This window comes from Megalobrama amblycephala, linkage group LG14 (genome assembly GCF_018812025.1).
Source record: "Megalobrama amblycephala isolate DHTTF-2021 linkage group LG14, ASM1881202v1, whole genome shotgun sequence".
Taxonomy (NCBI): Eukaryota; Metazoa; Chordata; class Actinopteri; order Cypriniformes; family Xenocyprididae; genus Megalobrama; species Megalobrama amblycephala.
In genome coordinates, this window is record NC_063057.1 from 52,788,183 (window position 1) to 52,809,433 (window position 21,251).

The 21,251-nt window shown below is 37.1% G+C and overlaps 1 protein-coding gene across 3 annotated transcripts in view; it reads right to left on the reverse strand.

The window, feature by feature from the left end:
- LOC125245494 (RAB3A interacting protein (rabin3)) overlaps positions 1-20,709 on the reverse strand; it is a 45,408-nt gene extending 24,699 nt beyond the window's left edge. For 2 of the 3 annotated variants that reach the window (XM_048156079.1, XM_048156077.1), the window contains exons 1-4: positions 20,417-20,709; positions 6,804-6,905; positions 4,999-5,269; positions 2,216-2,393 (exon numbers count right to left, since the gene is read on the reverse strand). In XM_048156079.1, coding sequence (XP_048012036.1) covers positions 2,216-2,393; positions 4,999-5,261 — 441 coding nt within the window. In that variant the 5' untranslated portion in view covers positions 5,262-5,269; positions 6,804-6,905; positions 20,417-20,709. The remainder of the gene's footprint in view (positions 1-2,215; positions 2,394-4,998; positions 5,270-6,803; positions 6,906-20,416) is intronic. The other variant, XM_048156078.1, reaches the window with a different exon arrangement.
- Positions 20,710-21,251: the final 542 nt, after the last annotated feature.

Genomic DNA, 21,251 nt, shown 5'->3' on the forward strand with positions numbered 1-21,251 from the left:
GAATGAAGTTGTGTTTATGCATTATACAGACTGCAAGTGTTTAAAAATGAAAATAGCGACGGCTCTTGTCTCCACAAATACAGTAAGAAACGATGGTAACTTTAACCACATTTAACAGTACATTAGCAACATGCTAACGAAACATTTAGAAAGACAGTTTACAAATATCACTAAAAATATCATGTTATCATGGATCATGTCAGTTATTATTGCTCCATCTGCCATTTTTCACTATTGTTCTTGCTTGCTTACCTAGTCTGATGATTCAGCTGTGCACAGATCCAGACGTTAATACTGGCTGCTCTTGTCTAATGCCTTGAACATGAGCTGGCATATGCAAATACTGTTACGTAACAGTCAGTGTTATGTTGAGATTCGCCTGTTTTTCGGAGGTCTTTTAAACAAATGAGATTTATATAAGAAGGAGGAAACAATGGAGTTTGAGACTCACTGTATGTCATTTCCATGTACTGAACTCTTGTTATTTAACTATGCCAAGGTAAATTCAATTTTTAATTCTAGGGCACCTTTAAGATAAGAAAAAAGAAACTCCAAGATTTGGAACAACATGAGCATGACTACATAATGACACATTTTTCATTTTTGGGTGAACTATCCCTTTAAATCATTTATAATAACAATGAATTATTCCATAAAAATATTAATTTGTTCATTTTGATTTCATGGTAACAAACTAACTTAATGACAATTAGTTCTTCCTCAGAAGTGTTAGTGTAGTAGTAGGGACTAGTCAACATAACTATTTGTCCTAATTTACTAACGTTAAAGTGCCCCTATTATTGCATCCAAGTAAAAAAAAAAAAAAAGATTGGTCTACGGCTTACAATGCGTGTCGGAAACAAAACGGCCATTATCATATCTGAATTTCAGCTCTGGAGTCTTCCTCAGAAATTGATACACAGTGTTATGAACAGTAACGATGGAGTCGGTTAACTCATTGCTTCCAGGTTCTACGTCCGAACGCCGGCTCAGTATTGGCCGAGGCTGTTTACGTGAGCAGCACAACGCATGTGTGATGCCGATGCAGGAGCTGGCCAATACAGAGTCGGCGTTCTGACGTAGAACCTGGAAGCTCTGCAATGTGTCTTCAATGTAAACTGTGTGGGAGAAAGACATGGTAGAGAGGAACTTGTTGAATAAGTCGTTATTTTTGTTTTGTTTTTGCACACAAAAAGTATTCTCATCACTACATAACATTAAAGGGTTAGTTCACCCAAAAATGAAAATTCTGTCATTTATTATTCACTCTCATGCCGTTTCACACCCGTAAGACCTTCATTAATCTTCAGAACACAAATTAAGATATTTTAGTTGAAATCTGATGGCTCAGTGAGGCCTGCATAGGGAGCAAAGACATTTCCTCTCTCAAGATCCATAAAGGTACTAAAAACATATTTAAATCAGTTCATGTGAGTACAGTGGTTCAATATTAATATTATAAAGCGACGAGAATATTTTTGGAGCGCCAAAAAAAAACTAAATAACGACTTATTTAGTGATGGCCGATTTCAAAACACTGCTTCAGGAAGCATCGGAGCACAGATGAGTCAGTGTGTCGAATCTGCTGTTCGGAGTGCCAAAGTCACGTGATTTCAGCCGTTGGCAGTTTGACACGCGATCCGAATCATGATTCGACACACTGATTCATTGTGCTCCGAATATTCCTGAAGCAGTGTTTTGAAATCGGCCATCACTAAATAAGCCGTTATTATGGTTTAAAATATTCTCGTCGCTTTATAATATTAATATTGAACCACTGTACTCACATGAACCGATTTAAATATGTTTTTAGTACCTTTATGGATCTTGAGAGAGGAAATGTCATTGCTCTCTATGGAGGCATCACTGAGCCATCGGATTTCAACTAAAATATCTTAATTTGTGCTTCGAAGATTAACGAAGGTCTTACGGGTGTGGAACGGCATGAGGGTGAGTAATAAATGACAGAATTTTCATTTTTGGGTGAACTAACCCTTTAAGGCTGAACCACTGTATTCACGTTGACTCTTTTAACAATGTCCTTACTACTTTCTGGACCTTGAACGTGGTAATTTTGTTGTTTTCTATGGGAGAAAAAAACCCATCTTGGATTTCATCAAAAATACAGTGTTATTGCTTGTTATAAGCATGAAAGAGATCAGTGATACTCAATACTAGATCAGTGAGTGTGAATGACGTTTGTTTAGAGTCTCACCCGTTGTGCTTTGGCGAGCTCCTCCTTTAGCTTCTCGTAGCCTTTCTCTCGGACCTCCATAACTGACGGACTTCTGAGACGGGACAGACTGTCTGTGCTCAGGCCCAGGACCTCCTCTCCATCAGCCGACGGGATGTTGCCATCCACCATATCCGCAGCGGCTGCGGGATCATTTCCACTGTGGAGACAAACATCAGTTTGGTTTCTAAACTTCCTCTGGTCTAAAAGTGCAATTACTGAAACTGTAGTGGAGTGGAGAGAATATTGCCCAGCCCTTGCACCGGTGCACACATGGTAAGAGAAGAAATGTTGTTGTGCATGAATTAAAAAATATATATATTCAGGGTGCACATAACTGGTGCACATGCGTGGTAAAAATAAGCGATTTGCACCAGAAAACATAGAGGGAAGTGCTTTTGAGTACCAACATTTTTGGGGTCCGGTTGACAGGGACATGTTTACTTACTGGAGTGGGATTTTTCTCCATATCTGGTAAGATAGCAATCATGATGATAAGTGCGTTATTTAATTATTAAGGGTGCAATGGATCGCAGTTAATCTGTACGGATAAGGCCCAACGGTTCGGCATGCATGTGATTCGCGGATTAACTGCTAAGTTTGACCATCATAGAGTGAAAGTTTATCATTTGGATGTGTTATGTCTTGCCAATTAACACATTCAAATGATTTTAAAAGTGCAAGAAGAGGCAAAAATCGGGACTCGCGAGCTGTGCCACACCCGAAGCACATGAGAGAGAGAAGGAGGTGCGTTTCAGACAGCGCTTGAACACCGAATTGATTCCTCTTTTGCTTAAAGAGACACATACACACACAATTATGTCAAAATAATAACCTGTATTCTCTCGGTTATGACATTAGCGAACAGTTGAGAAAGAAACCGGATGTGTGTCAGTATATTCAATCTGTGTGTGCATTCCTTCTTAAAGTGACAGCAGCCTAATATTCTTGCCGTTGTCTATCATTAAAGGTCCCGTTCTTCATGATCCCATGTTTCAAACTTTAGTTAGTGTGTAATGTTGTTGTTAGAGTATAAATAAAACTGTAACATTTTAAAGCTCAAAGTTCAATGCCAAGCGAGATATTTTATTTAACAGAAGTCGCCTACATCGAACGGCCAGTTTGGACTACATCCCTCTACTTCCTTCTTTAATGACGTCACTAAAACAGTTTTTTGACTAACCTCCGCCCACAGGAATACACAAGAGTTGCGTTTGTAGAGTGTGTTTGTCGCCATGTCGTCGAAACGCTGTTATTTTCATCCCGCAGTCCAATCACCGGGTCTGATTCCGGCTCAAATTGATAGGGTAAAATTAAAGACATGTTTACAATAACACTGAGCGCGTGCATCTCCACGTTATGGTAAGAGGCGTGACCTTTCCGGGCAAGATGCGCTAAACTGCTGTCGAATCACAACACAGGAACCGCTGGCACAATCAGAACTCGTTACGTATTTCTGAAGGAGGGACTTCATAGAACAAGGAAGTCATCAGCCCGTTTTTATGACAGTGGAAACAACGGTATACAGATAAGTAAATTATGTGAAAAATACTGTGTTTTTTTACATGCAAAACATGAACACATGTTATATTGCACACTATAAACACAATCAAAGCTCCAAAAAAAACCACGAAAAACGGGACCTTTAATGTTAATAAAATTAAAAAAAAACATTATTATCATCATCTACCATGTTCGAGAGAAAAGAAGCAAAGTGTGAGTACCAAGCAACATCTTCAGGTGCTCCCTTGAGAACCAGGCCAAAAAAGTTATGTGCGCCCCTGTATATATTACATTTTAAAAATAATGATGTACACGGATAAGTCATTAATAATAAACACTACAACTTTTCATAAAAAAGTATGAATTGTCAATTTTAATTTCATGTGACTTTAAAGAAATGAATAGGATGGTTTGTGGTTTGCTATTGTTGTGATGTCATGTGAGTGACAGGTTGTCACGCCCTCACACCAGTGAAGAGAAGAGAAGAGATGTCACTGCAATAGGGAGGGGATGTTATTTTAATTAAAGTTTACAAGGAAACATGAATTGATGATGTGCACAGATAAATATTTAAATTTTGCAATATTACATTTAAAAAAAATGTCAACTTTGATTTCATGGTGACATTAACTCCATCAGCAGACCATCATATATAAAACATTCAGGTACATACATCATATTCACATACAACAGCTTGTGATTATAAGCTTTTGATGGCACCTCCTCAAAGTAATACAAAATACTTATTTTTGATACTATTTTTGTCTTTTGACAAATAAAGTGGGACAGGAAACAGAAATGGGACTCAAAGCAGCACTACTGTATTTCTAGAAGACTAGATAATTTGATCTGCGGATACAAGGGTTATTAATTTGTCACTTTTAATTGAGTTATTAGTGCCATTTTAATGTTATAGCTTTAATTTATTTTTGTTGTTATGTAGCTTCCATGTAATTTCGGTTTCTGTATATTTAGTATTTAAGTATTTTTTATTAACTTAAAGAGTTAAAGGGATAGTTCACCCCAAAAAAATATATACGGTCATCATTTACTCCCCCTCATGTCATTACAAACCTGTGTATGACTTTCTTTCTTTTGTGCAACATAAAAGAAGGTATTTTGAAGAATGTTGGTAATCAAACCATTTTGTCATGCAAGTTTGGAATGAAAATATATACATAAATTTATATTTATATATATTATATATACACTGACTGGAGCTTCGTGTTTGGTTCTACACCTGTCCCATGTTGTAGTGTTACCTGCCATTAAGGGCGTCCTCTGTGCCCAGGTGTCGTGGGGCCGAATACACGGGCTGGGTGGGCAGCTGGTCGGCTCGGAGAGCGTTAGGTGTGTTCTGGCTGGAGGTCAGCGAGTGTGTGCGGTACAGAGTGCTGGGGGGAGCGTTGTGCTTTGGTGGACTCGGGTCGATAACGCCATGAAGATCTGGGGTGGTGGGTGACGCCAGGTTCACCTCATGGAAACCTTCGAGCGGTTCACTGGCCATAGCCACAGATATCTTCATACAATACTCTGTCAAAACATCAGGAGAGGACAGGTACAATTAGGTTCAATTACAAGACCAAATAAAAGCAAAATCCAATGTCTATGACCAAAACCATCTCATAGTAGCTAACTAGCCCTTAAAACATTTTTAAAGGGATAGTTCACCCAAAAATGAAAATTATCCCATGATTTACTCACGCTCAAGCCATCCTAAGTGTATATTACTTTCTTCTTTCAGTCGAACACAATCGGAGATATATTTAAAAATATCCTTAGTCCTCCAAGGTTTATAATGGTCGTGAATGGGGGGCTGCGTTTTGAAGCCAAAAATAATGCATCTATCCATAAAAAAAAGTAATCCATATGAATCCAGTAGGTTAATAAAGACCTTCTGAAGCGAAGCAATGTGTTTTTGCAAGAAAAATAGAAATATTTACAACTTTATAAATTCACATAACTAGCTTCCAGTGGACGACCATACGCAGAATGCGCAAGTCGACTTGCGCCAAATGAGTAATCCTCTGACGTGATGTATGTATTGTAAGCTTAGACGCCTCTCGCAGTTCAAACATATAGGGCTGTGCAACAAATTTAAGCTCCTCTTCTTTTATATTAAAATTCTCTGACATTTCTCTTTAAAAATTATCATTTTAGACTTATAATCCGTGACCGGTGATTTGTTTTGCTCTATCCTCTTGCTCCTCCGCGTTCATCATTACGTTGTGCGTCAGGGTCGAAGGATACTCTTCTGCCGCAAATCGACTTGCGCATTCTGCGTACGGTCATCCTCCGGAAGCTAGATATTTGAAGTTATAAAGTTTTAAATATGGACATTTTTCTAACAAAGATGCTTTATTAACGCCCTGGAGTCGTATGGATTACTTTTTTATGGATGGATGCATTATTTTTGGCTTCAAAACTGTTGGAAAGCACTTGGACTACTAAATGGAACGGGGAATCCGTTTACTGTGGGGAATTTGTCGTGTTGAGTCGCATCCAGTGTAGACAATATCACAGATTATAATGGGTTCTATTGTCTTTAGACGCGTTGCGTCATGTCGTTCACGTCTGGTGTAGATGCGGTGTAAGGATATTTTAAATATATCTCCGATTGTGTTCGTCTGAAAGAAGATGTGAAGATGAGTGTGAGTAAATCATAAGATAATTTTCATTTTTGGGTTAACTATCCCTTTAAGGTCAAAAGTTTTCTGTAAAAGGGATAGTTCACCCTAAAATTAAAATTCTGTCATCATTTACTCACCCTCAAGTTGTTACAAACCTGTATGAATTTCTTTCTTCTGCTGAACACAAAAGAAGATATTCTGAAGAATGTTGGTAACCAAACAGTTGATGGGCCCCACTGACTTCCATAGTATGGGGGAAAAAAATACTATGGAAGTCAGTGGGGTCCATCAACTGTTTAGTTACCAACATTCTTCAGACATATCTTCTTTTGTGTTCAGCAGAAGAAAAACAATTCATGAACAAATATTAGCAAAATTTACAATAAATATCAACTATAAGGACACATTATTGTGATAGTAGGGAAATATGAACGTACCATTGTGATGAAATAATGTTTAAAGCTTTAGAACATAAGTCAGCAGGAAAAGCATAAAGTTTTCTCTTCATAAACCACGTCTGATTCCTGATTTATCTTCACCTACAGACACACAAAACAAGATCACAAGCCACAGATGAATGGTCAGTCAATTCCAGAATTAACAGAAGAATTATGAGCAAAATCTAAGGGTAAATTACAATGAACATTTACAATTAAAGGGTTAGTTCACCCTCAAAAGTTCAAATATCATTTACTCATCCTTACATCAATCCAAAGCCATAAGACTTTCACTCTTATTCACAACCCAAATTACGATATTTGTAATGAAATTAAATTTCTGTCTCTTCATTGTCCATTCCACCAAAAAGTTCATAAATACATTGCAATTGTAATCTATACGAATCAAGTAGTTTAATCCAAGTCTTCTGAAGAGACATGATCACTGTACATATTATATATATATATATATATATATATATATATATATATATATATATATATATGCTCTGTGTATGTGCATCTATGTTTATATGTGAATAAAAGTAAATTTAATCCATTATCATAAAGCAAGTGTGTCCTCTCAGAAGACTTGTATTAAACCGCTTAATTCATATGGATTCCTTTTACGATGTCTTTATGAACTTTCTGAAGCATCAAAATTTGGTGAAATGGATTTTCAATGGAGGGTTAGAAATCGCTAATATTTCATTAAAATATCACCATATGTGTTTCGAAGTTGAGCAAAAGTCTGACTGGTTTGGAATGACATAAGGGTGACTAAATTATGACAGGATTTTCATTTAGATGAACTATCCTTTTCATAACATAATGAAACTGCAAGCAGAAATGACTCCAGACTGAACAATGATGTGTGTTACTGGTTTAATGTTCGATCATGTCAGAGAATATGATGATGTGGTTATTGTTCTGTACAAATAATGCAAGTAAACAACTTAATTTAAGAAAGTTGGTAAAAGTCACATTGCAAGCTACACAACAATGATACGTCGATATTTGAGTTTCTTTTAGATTCTGGACATTTATCAGCCAACTTCATGAGGTTCATCCTGGGATGCTTTTAAACTGTACTGAAGGAGGAACATGTGTGATGAACACTTCATGATATTTCACCTAGTAGAATCAGTAAAGCTGGAAAGTTCAAGTTTAAGATCAAGAGAAACCTGTGTCAAAACGTTTTTGCTGATCAATATACATCATGAATGAATAAACTCAACATTTAGATGACATTCTGAGGAGAAGGCATATATCTATGCTTAGCATTCACACTCGTGAATGCTGTAATAAGCTAAATAGATATCTGATAGGCTAGAGCTGTTCCCTCATGAAATATTGAGTCCTGTTGCTGCTGGAAGCGCTCCAGCTTATCTACACTAGCTCTAACTTTCACCAGTGGAAGGATCACTAGCTATCTGGAACACGAGTGTTTATAACTTTAAATAGAATTTTATAAAGTTATTTTGCCATTCAACATTGCAGTCCTGTAGCCCCTCCCCCTCCACTACGTAATTAGATCTGCAACAGTTGAGGGCATTTAAGTGTCCAACGTTCCACACTTAATTTTTTCGGTTAATTAAGTGCATCATCTGGGCATTTAAATTGTACTTTTTCTATTTGGAATTTTCAGAGCTCGCACTATTTCCACTATAAAACATCACATAATAGTGTACAAGTACACAAGTTGGGATGCACCTATATTTTAAGGCAATCAGCTAACCTAGCTAGTTCTTGTTATTGTTGGCATTTTATTCTATTTAAATATCTTTTAGATATCAATCTGCATATGCAATGGACATCAGTTATGCTCATCTTTGCTTGCTCTTTTGAAGGTTTCTTGAGTAAAACTACTCTATATTTAATGAAAAGCATACAAAAGACCTGAACCGGAAGCAATGCGACCTGTTTAACAGAATATGGAGGTTTGTTGTTCACAACTCCCATTGTGTAAATACAAAAATGCAAGCTTACTGCAAATAATGTGACCATTGGTTACATTTGCATTCATTCTTGCGATCACAAGTCCTGGATGGACTGATCACTTCTGGGAATGAGGATGCAACGCAAATACTAACTATGAATTTGCAATTGCATTTGAACTTTGACCGTAATGTTTCTTTATATGGTGCCCTTAAAACGTCCAGGAAATACCCTGGACATTATTGGCACAGATCATTATCATTCTGGAATTATTTTGAAATGATGAGAGTAACACAAACTATGAACACTTAATTTATTATAAAGAAAATGAATACATTCAGAACATAGAAAACTGTGTTCTGACTTGTCTGCTGTGTATTAATCTCAATAGGTGCGCTGAGCCAATAATCTTCACTAAAGTAACCTTGGCCTGTTTAATCCAGTAATCAGGCATCTTGTCTGGCATCTATTATGGCATCAAAAGGAAATCATTATTGCTTCTCTTGAATAAAAACAGCTATTTTTAATGCATTAATGCCAAGAAAAGATAAAAATGAATGCTGATACTCTTTAGGGTGTTTCCAAAAAGTGTGCTCGTTGTTTAGATTTCTAAGCGAGTGTTTCAGTCCACAGAAGAAATGTGCTCATCACATCTATTGTAATCGTGACCTCTTTTCCATCCACATGCAATTCATCATTTCGTCACTTCACACTACAGAACAAGACCAGTGCTTTTGACCCAAAACATTACTGAACAACAATGCACAAAACTGTCCTTAAAATTAAACACTAACATTTATTAATATTAATTAATTCCTGTCCTGGGAAGATTTACTTTAGTTTTAAAACTAAATGTTCTTCTTCACAGCTAGCGTACACCTGTTTTGTGTAGTTTTGTTGTTGGTCTTTAGAGGACGAGGGCATCACTCAACCAGTCCATGTTCACCTGTCTAATTTGATGAACTTATACAGAGTGAAAGACAAATTTGTGCTGACATACTGTAGAGTTTGACCTTTGACATCAACAGAAGATGTGGGAAGTGTCCTTTTTTATAAACTTAGTAAGTTTTATAATATTTTTTTGCAGTTCACAACCTATCAGAACAAATCCGTGGTGTGTTTTGAGAGTGACTAGTTTAGTTAGTCGTTAGTCTTTTTCCAGGTCTTTTCCAACCTTGTGTTTGAACACTGGGGTTTTTAGTTTTACCCCTCTGTAGAGGCACTAAACTCCAGGGGCCAGTTGCACAAACTTAGCCAATATGTATTAAATGGGACCTATAATACCCCTTTCACAAGATGTAATATACAGTGCTCAGCGTAAATGAGTACACCCCCTTTGAAAAGTAACATTTTAAACAATATCTCAATGAACACAAAAACAATTTCCAAAATGTTGACAAGACTACGTTTCATATAGCATCTGTTTAACTTATAACATGAAAGTAAGGTTAATAATATAACTTAGATAACAAAATTTTCAGTTTTACTCAAATTAGGGTGATGCAAAAATGAGTACACCCCAATGAAAGTCTCTGGAGCAAAGCTAAATTTTAGACTACAAATGTCTAATTTAACAAGAATTCAACCACAGGTGAGTCAAATTATTCATTACACAGGTGTCCAGCAGACAGTTGACGATAAAAGAGTGTTAAAACAATTTCCATTTCATGCTGTCAGCAATGGCACCACATGGGAGAAAAATGTCACAAGACCTGAGAAAGAAAAGCATTTCTTTACACCAGAAAGGTGAAGGCTACAAGAAGATCAGCAAAGCTTTACTTATCAGTCAGAATACTGTAGCAAAAGTGGTACAAAAATTTAAAAAAGATGGACTGCAACCATCTCACAGGAAGTTAACACCTCGACAGGAGTGTCTTCTGATGAGAAAGGTTGAAGAAAATCAGCATGCAAGTTCACTGCAGTTATCTAAAGAAGTAGTAAGATAAACTGCGGTGACTATTTCCCGTGACACAATACGGCGTACACTGCAGAGGAATGGCATGCATGGGTGCCGTCCACAAAAGAAGCCTTTCCTAAAGCCCAGGCACAAAAAAGCCCACCTAGAGTTTGCCAGTGCCCATGCTGACAAAGATGAAGACTACTGGGACTAAGAATACAAAGAAAAATGCATGGTGCCTACTGTGAAACATGGTGGTGGCAGTGTCCTTATGTGGGGCTGCATGAGTGCTGCTGGTGTCAGGGAGCTGCATTTCATTGATGGCATCATGAATTCACAGTAGGGTTGCAAGGTGTACCGGTACTACGGTAGTATCGCGATACTAAAGCTTCAAAATACTGGCCATTGTATTTTTTAAACAGTAGTATCGTCAGTACCGTAAGGAATGTTGTATGTGCGGCAGGTACACTTCAACTGAACATGCGTGCCTACAAAAACATTACAAGAGACTGCCGTTGACGAAATTGTGAAAGCAATTCAGTGGCTGAACCCAATCGAACACCTATGGGGAATTCTGAAGAGACAAGTTGAGCATCACTCTCCATCCAGCATCCAGTCTCTAAAAGAGGTCATTCTTGAAGAATGGAAAAAGATAGATGTTGCAAAATGTCGCCAACTTCTTCATTCCATGCCTAGGAGACTTGGTGCTGTCATTAAAAATCATGGAGGCCATACAAAGTACTAGATGTAGTAGTTTTTGTTGTGGGGTGTACTCATTTTTGCATCACCCTAATTTGAGTAAAACTGAAAAATGTGTAATCTAAGTTATATTATTAACCTTTCATGTTATAAGTTAAACAGATGTGATATTAAACTTAGTCTCGTCAACATTTTGGAAATTGTTTTTGTGTTCATTGAAATACTGTTTAAAATGTTACTTTTTCAAAGGGGATGTACTCATTTACGCTGAGCACAATAAGTCTCTGGTGTCCCCAGAATGTGTCTGAAGTTTCAGCTCAAAATACCCCAGATCATTTATTACAGCTTGTCAAATTTGCCCCTATTTGATTGTGTGGAAAAACACACCATTTTTGTGTGTGTCCCTTTAAATGCAAATGAGCTGTTGCTCCTGGCCGCTTACCAGAAGAGGGCAAAGCTTTAACAGCTCACGCTTCAGTTGCTCAACAACAACAAAGCCGGAGAATCTCACGCAGCCAAAATGAGAATTGTCAGTTACAGTGTTCAGCCTTACATTGTTCACATTGTTCAACCGGAGTCGACACTGATAGAGAGACTCGGGAAGAAGTTACAACTTACAGAATGCATCTGGACGTTTCTGAATGGTTAGTGGATAAATTTATGTAGTTGCTGTGGAGTTGATTCAACTCATCGACTAGCATGTGCCGTCATGTTAATCTTTTGTGCAAATCCAGTGTTGAATTGACCTTTGTTTGTGAAGCAGTCCGGCGTAAAATGATGGCATGGTAACAACACTCTACTACAACAACTCTTCCTCTTCTCTAAAGCAGCCCAACATGGCCTCATCCCCTTTGTTGCATGTTCTTGAGTGTTCACTAACCCGGGAAGAAGCTTGTTGTAGTCCCTACCAGCCATTTGTTGTATTCCTTAAACAGAGAATTCTTTAAAATATCCCCCTTTGCATTGAACTTTGAGCGTTGTAAACTTTGTTTATGCTCAAACAGCAAAATTGCACAATAACTAAAGTTAAAAAAAGGGAAATCATAATCAACCACCCCTTTAACTACTTTGACTAAGTGTGGTCAAAGTCGTGGTGACGTCAGGTGTAGCAAACGTCAAACATGCACAAATCACGCTAACAGCATCTGTTTCACATCCATCTTTCGTGATTTGAACTGTGTATGAAACATACTTCACTGTTTTGGTGCAAGATGGCAACATAGGATGCAGAGTACAGACTATGTTTATGTATTGTCACGTAGCAGCATTATTTCATCTTATTGAGTAACCAGAGTCATATGAACACAATCCCATACATTCAACTGCACAATAGAGGAATGTATCACTCTAGCAGACACACACAGACAGTAGGTGTGATCCTGAGACTAAACTACTGCTGACTGTGTGTCTGACAGCATGCAGCTCAATATATGTAGCTTAATGTTGGTCATTGTGTTCACGTGGTTCGTCCTGTTGAGGAGATACTTCACTAAGTGATCAGATTAATTATTACCTACTGGACAACAAAATGAGTGAAAAAATCCTAGAGAGTTACAATGAAGGAGGGACCGGATCCATATTTGGAGACCAGAAAGAGACTTGAGGGTGCAGGTGAAAAACTGCATTCTCACGCGAGCATAACCCTACTTCTGCGTTGCTAAACAGGGGATGTGAATGTATGTTACATTGTACAGTATGTTGGGACGGGGGTGCCAGAACCCAGTCCAAGTAGGGGTGTAACAATATTCAAACCAAACTGAAAAACGGGGAGATACACCACCCCACGATACATACCGCGGTACTCTCATGGTGTACCAAACGTCCCCTGCCCCTGCTGCCCCAGCCCAACCCTGGCCCATTGTTGAGCTTGACCTCACTTTACCTTGTGTCACAAACATAATTTTCCTTCCTTGACATTTGATTCCATAGTAAGTGGGGTGTAACAGTACACATATTTGTCTTGCAAATTTTCGGCATGTGTACACATAATTTACTTATGTGTACACAATGAATACAGTGTTGGAGCCTAACCAACATTAAACACCAATAATCACAATAAGCTCAGTCTTTTGTTACTTTTTTATAACAAATAAAGTGTCGTCTTTCAAATTCTGTCCATTTTATCACAGAATTTTAAAAAAATGCAGTTTTGCTGCTCTTTAATGTGTAAACATGAATGAACATCAGAAGGTATGTTGAAAGATACAGTACAACTTTACTGAAACGCATCTCATGTAATCGCTCAATCAGTGTTTCAGTGGCGGAAAAACATCAATAAAACTTGTAAAGCTTGTAAACAATATGTCACATAGCATTTACCTCAGGCAAGTCATTCAGTGTCCACAGCTTGTTAGTTCACTAGCGAAATAAACTATACTTTTTATAAAAATTAAAAACATTTAATTCAGTTGGATAACTGTCACTTCAACTCTAGTTATGTATTTCATCACTGAGGAAAATACTATGCAAAAATCTCATCTCTGTCTCGTCTCGTGAGCTGTCTCATCACACCCCTATTGCATACGATTTGTTATTTGAGTGTTGATTATTACATCTAATGAACAGCAACTGAATTTAGGCTAATGGTTTGGGCTTTGTTGTTAAACTTTAATAGTATAGTTATGTGCATGTTTACAGCATTAGCAGAGATAATGTTTTCTATACTTGAGAAATTTTCAATTATAATTGAATTAATTTAAAGAGAGAGAGACGCAATTTGACGCTCCACGTTGTGCCTAACAACACCCCTTAGCTGTTATAAATTCACTGTAAACCATGGCTTCACGGGGCTTATTGCTTTATTAAATGTGTCTGTAGCAGCAGTGCTTTCAATGGGGTTGAATTTAGAGACAACTCAGAACTTAAAGGGATAGTTCACCCAAAAATGAAAATTCTGTCATCATTTACTCCCCCTCAAGTTGTTCCAAACATTTATAAATTTCTTTCTTCTGCTGAACACAAAAAATGAAAAATGTTGGTAACAAAAGATGGATGCTGAGGCTTTTTAGGTCGGGTAGAATCTCTGACCCAGTTTGTTCGCAGGCTTCCATGGCTGCAATTCGCTGCATGTGTTTTCCGCCAACTGGCAACCCAGGGTGGCGAAATACTATTGGGTAAATTGGCAACGTGCGGTCTTGCACAGACTGAAACAAAGAAACGAAATTCCGACACGGAATGCAAATTTCAAAGTAAAATAACTGGCTTTACCAATGGTTTTCAGAGAAACGGTATGTGAACTCAGCATGTTTAATAAATATCTGCAACCATATTATGGTATTTTTATGCTTTAGTACAGCCAAAAACTTACATAGAGCATATTTAACACACTCATCTAAAAGTTGCTCCTAATGCAGAAATTTAGGAACAGTTCTTAAAAATTAAGGGTGGTGTTGCTCCTAATTTTAGGACTTGTACATTTTGCATCTAAAATAAATAAATAAACAGTTGCAGTGATGGGATGACTATATCAATTGCCGATTGACTCTTTTATTTAGAAGAAGGAACTTATTGAGCAATGATGCACGTTACACTCTCTCCTATTCATTGTAATATGAGTGCACAATCTTTTCATATCTAAAGTTTTTGCCACTATTTGCATTTATTTATTTGGCAGAAACAGTGCAACTTACAGTGCAGTCATGGTATATATCTTTTTGCATGTTTGTTCTCTAGAAATTGAACCCATGACCTTGGCAGGGTACACATTTCTCGTACACATTTCTACCAATAAATTTCCGTGACTTTTGAGGCAAATATTCAATATCTAACGTTTCATGAAACGTCTGTGTATGTAAAATAAGAATAAAAATCCATGTTCAAATTTCAAATCACAGCATATCTTAACTAATTAATGACAAGTTAGGTGGTTTAATACAAAAGATTTAAATAATGCTGTGTCTGACCCACAGAACTCCACGGTGTAGCAATGAATTAACATATCAATGGGAGGCAACAATGTTAAATAAGTAAATAAAAGTGTCCAGTAACACTGACAGTCAACTGTTACAAGATGGCAATACTTTTGGAATACAAAACTTGGTAACTAAGAAGATTTTAAAACAGCTTTGCCTCCTATTTACCATTAATCTCAATGGATAACCATCAATCATCAACAATATAACGTCCCTATTTGTATTCCCCAAAACAGTCAAGTTTATATTTTTTCATTATTGTAATTTACACCGAAGTACAAACATGTACATCAAGCATCTATGTCACCCTATACCAGGGTCAGAAATTAACTTTTCCATTAAGATTTGATTTCCAGGGCTTTTTTTTTTTTTTTTTAAACCCCCATTAAGTGCAGTTTTTATGATTACCTGTGTTGTCTTTTATGTCAAATACTTCAATTTACCCAATTACTTAAATCAATCAAAATACTACATAGACTGCTACCAATAAAATGTTATCATTAACAAAAGCCTGAGATAAGTCAAGCTGCATCTGAAATAGCATACAATTTCATTTACACTGACTGTTTAATGTTACTCATAAGCTATAAAATTAACAGGAACTCATTACATGGTCATTATTAGCTATGTTTCCATCCAAAATTGCGTATTTATCTTATGCGCAGATTTTGAATATCACATAAAACTGTGTGCACAAATAGTCGAATATTCGACCTGTAATTAATATTTGAAAAAAAAAAAAATACTATTCGAATTTTAAAATGTTGCTTTCCTGGCCATAAATGCAGTGAATCCATGATAAATCCTAATCACTAAAACTCACAGTCATAACTAAATGCACCGGGTGGCGCTGTGGAGCGTGTTTAACAAGTTTATTTTATTTGATCGTCACATAATGTTGTCGTCTGCCTCGCGCAGTTTGGAATTAGTTGGATAAAAATGATCTTACAAAATGGAATTACTTTTGATCAAATTAATTAATGAAACTGAGTTAACATAATATCACCACCATATTGAGAAAGCACATGAAATCAAAACACCAGAGAGGAAAGACAGCTGTCCATCACTGCATTCACGACAAGTAAGCGCAGCTGTAAGTTATCCCAGAGTGAGCCGAGATGATAACTTCACAATGATTTTGAGACATATGTTTCCTTTAAGTTTCGTCGCGGGAGACATATTTACGAACAGAAAACAAAGTGCTGCTGTTAGAAACTTAGCTTAGCACACCGTTATGTATTATTGTTATCTTTGTCCCTGCAATGTCTGTCAGCGCAGCTTGTTTTCTCACCTGAGCATGTGGATATTATTGTTTTTCTCAACATGAACATGTGAAAAAATATAAACACAATAACCATATACTGACTCAAGTGTATTATGTACCTTAAGTTTTGTACGATAACTGGCGTTGTCTGCTTTATAAGCGTTTTTCCGGTTCGCACTGCTTGAGCTTAAATGCTTTTGTTCTTAATATTTTCTGTTTACACATATTGTTTAATGCTTTGAACTAAAAGAAAACCTTCAGATATAATGTAAGCTAGTTGTGTATATTGCCTAATCGTAAGCTTGTTCAGAAATGGTTACAAAATCTTGATGAATATAAAACAATAACGCCCTTCTCATTTAACCTCATTTAAATAAACGAATATTCGAATATTCGTTTTTTTACGAGCCCAAATATTCGAATACAGTATTTTTGAAAAATGCCCATCCCTACATAAAACATTTGCGAATAAAGCACTGTTTCCATCCACAAGTCAAAGAGAACAAAAATGCCACTTTACATTGTATATATAAGAATTTTTAAATATAATAAATTATTTACACCTCAGAGCGTGCAGACGAAACACAATAAACACTGTCATGTTATCTTGCATTCAAATGCCTGGTATTTGTGAACGCAATCGTGTGAGGCGCTTCTGGGAGGGAATTAAACCGAACCACTTTAATGACAGACTTTGCTCAGGCATTACAGAATGACCAAAAACAGCATTTCAGATGCTGTGCAATGAGATCAGTGCACTGGTTGGTCCAGTTATGCTGTTACATTGCAAAGTAACATGTCTTTTTTGATGCACATCAAGGAATTTATTCGGAAAAAGTGTTTCCATCGTAGTTTATGTGCATGTTTTTGTGTATCGCCAATGAAATCTGAAAACAACTGTCTCATAAATTTGTTTTCCAAACGCTCAAATCATGACAAAAAAAAACAACTGTATTTTGTAGGCTGGATCAAGCCAATGCGCATGCGCAGACCTAAATGCTCGTCTCTTGTGCCTCATTTCGGAAGCACGCGTTTGACTGTTTCTATAGAAACCAGAGCTTCTATCGGCCGCTGCAGTGACGCAATGACTTTATCAGTCAGCGATTGGCTCTTATTTAGAAGGCAGGGACTTATTCAGCCATATTGCGCGTTGCACTTTCTCCCATTCAAATCAATACGAGTGACACGTCTTGGTGTTATTCAATAATCTTTGGCAATAATCTATGTCCTACGCTATAACGCGTAGTATGTCATGTCATTGTGTACTACGGAAGCTCGTTATTTTACTTCATAAAGTTTTAAATAAGGATATTTGTCTTACACAAATGCACACAAATGCATCGATTTGATTCAGAAGGCCTTTATTAACCCCCAGGAGTCATGGATTTATTTATTTTTTTATGGATGGATGCAATTTTTTTGTTTTCAAAATCTGGGCAGCCATTCACAACCATTATAAGCCTTGAAGGACTAAGGATATTTTTAAATATATCTCTGATTGTGCTAATCTGAAAGAAGATAGTCATATAGACCTATGATGGCTTGAGAGTGAGTAAATCATGAGATAATTTTCATTTTTTGGTGAACTATCCCTTTAATGCTCTTCATATTGTAATAATTATTATTAATGTTGATTACAAGCGTATAAAAATGTTTATGTTTGGGAAAACTGCAAGTCATATTTTGGCTACACAGATAAAATAATCTAAGAACTTTCTACACATTAGAAAATTAAGATTTCACATAATTTTATCATCATGATGAATAAATTATATCTGGCATAAACTGTATACAGAAAAGGAGTAGAGAATGTGACCAATCATGAAGCTGTCCATAACGTTGGGTCTAGCGTGAGCACTCTCACAAACACAAATATCTTACAGGGCTCAACGCTAAGGATTTTTTCTACTGGCCCAGTTGGGCTAGTGGAAAAAAATTAATAAAGTAAAAGAAAAGAAAACAGACCCATAAAAAAAGCCTAGATATTTTTTTCGTTGTTTTTGATACATGTAACCTTAATAAATAGGGTTATGACACCAAAAGCTACTAGATTAACTCAATTAAATTTTAAATATTGTTAGACAAATAAACAGTAAGTAATAAAATAGTAACAAATAATCAAATTATGAGTAATCGGGCAGTCCTTATTGTCGACGCCTGTCTTATATCGAATCTGCACTTTGTTGTTTATGATGAGAGAATTTTTGAGAATTTGTTTCAGTCAGAATTCAGTCAGAGAGCACGTACATTGAACAAAACCCTTCGTTTCAGCGATGACTAATCTGAATGCCTCTGATTGGCCATCACATTCTGAGCTCAACAGAAACATGTTATAATGCCAAAGACTATAGAATAACATAAGATGTGTCACTCGTATTGTTTTGAATGGGAGAAAGTGCAACGTGCAATATGGCGGAATAAGTCCCGCCTTCTAAATCAGGTCCAATCGCCGACTGGTAAAATCGTTGCGTCACTGCAGCGGCCGTTAGAAGCTCCGGGTTCTATAGAAACAGTCAGACGTGCGCCTCCGAAATGAGGCACAAGAGACGCATGCGCATTAGCTTGATCCAGCCTGAAAAATACAGTTTTTTTGTCATGATTCGAGCGTTTAGAAACAAAATTTATGAGACGGTTGTTGTCAGATTTCATTGGTGATTACAAATATGAAATTTAATCGAAAGCTTGGCAAACAGCTTTGGAGAATTTGATGTTTCCCCATTCAAAGAGATAGGAGCTGCACTTGGATGCCCGAGAGGCATTTCAAAGATGGCCGCCGAGTGAAATGACTTGTTTTAAGGGACTTTGATAATGCTCAACGCTGCAAAACGAAATCTGATGGAATGCCGCAGTCGGATGGATCGAATGAACGTTAAGTATTGTAGTTTGTTTAACCCATTTTATCACTTAAACATATATTCTATTATATAATTTGAAACAAATTTCCATGACTTAACCTAAACTTTCTCTGTTTATTTAGTTTTCCAAAACTTTTCCAGGCCTGGAAATTGCTGTTTGAAAAATCCATTCCATGACTTTTCCAGGTTTTTCATGACCGTACTGGTATTACAAGCACCATGCTTAACCATTTGATCTACAGTTCCACCCATAACCTCAAAACACCCAGGCATCGTGTGGCAGACAGCTTTGCACAAAACTGCATTAAATAAAGGATGGAGGAGCCGTGATGAAATGTAATATGTTTGATTCTCTGCTGGCCAAATCACACGAACCTCATCATAAATAGGCCTGAGGTTCTGCAGGTCTGTCTGAAGGCCTCCATCAGTAACAGCACTAAGGATCTAATGTGAATTTTTTTAATTAACTTGGACATCTTTGAGCTACATTAGTTTAGTCTTCTATGGGAGATGCAGTAGATGACACTAATAACAATGGTTATATAGTAGGTGCACAATGACTCCACTGTCACCAGCACAGGGATCAGGTATCCTGCCTGACCTGAAGGCATTCGACCCCCACATGCTGTTTACTACATAGGGCTCACGAAGAGCTCACTGCTAGTACACTACAAAATAGAGCAAGTATGCTGCATACACACTGTCAGTGTGGTTATATTAAGCTTTCAGAGCAAGATGGACCAGAAATGCTGGATACAGAAACAACTCCATATTATTATATAAACACACCTGCTATCTTTATATGCAGAAGGGGAATTAAGGCCTGTCATGTTATTATATTTATGCTTTCAACAACCCCTGAGGGGTATGATATTGTAAAGCACTGCAAGTGTGATCCTCAACACCATGTCATAAACTCCTTATGAATAATGCATCAAAGCCTCATTAACACAATGACATAATACGCTGGATTTGGCGTTGATGCAATGAATAAAAGCAAGAATCATTGTTAAAAGCGCAAGATGGCTGTCTAATTTAAGTACACTCACATGTCCTGAAGGGATTGTGTGTCTGTCATGTATCCCGCTCCTCCTTCAAGAAAATACACGAATATAATTAATATTAACACATTAACGTTTGCACGGTTACACGGTTCGCGCTTTTCCTCTCATAACGCATGTCTTTCTCGTAATAAACTAGTCCTCGGTTAAAGACAGTAACCAGGGACAGACAAAGAGACAAACAAGAGCCACCGGCAGCCACCATCCCGCTTCATGATTGTGCTGTTCAATGTTGAATATACGATTCCTACTATTGCGACGGTTTCTTCATGAATATTAATTTGGTCGCGGTGACGTTTCTCAGGTACGTTCATTTGGGGTCCAGACACGTGATCTAATTAATATTCAAAAGCTTCGTTTATTCGTCAGCTGTCCAGCGCCGCCTACCAACGCCTGCCTTTCAGCCAATCAGAAAGACATATTGATCGATTATGAAATTACCTAATTAATATTTCACGAGCCAAGCGGTTGCCATAGTACGACTGTTCATCCAACAATCAATCCTGTCAGATTAGGCGGAGGCTCAGACCGGCTCACGCAAGTGCTGTTAAATCGCTTCTTTTATAAAACATTTTAATAAACATAAAACAATAAAACAAAAATGACTTATTAACCTTAAGTAATAATAATAAATCCCACTCAGGTGTTTGTTTAGGATTATAATTATGGACAGCAGCGCCGCGCATCGGGCAGTTTGAATCATAATTTAACTGACAACGATGATTAATAGGATAGTGTGTTCTCTCCATATTACTGTAAATATCACATTTCTTTGGATGTTATGTCGATCTTGAAGAACAAAACTTTGTTCTAACTGCAAAAA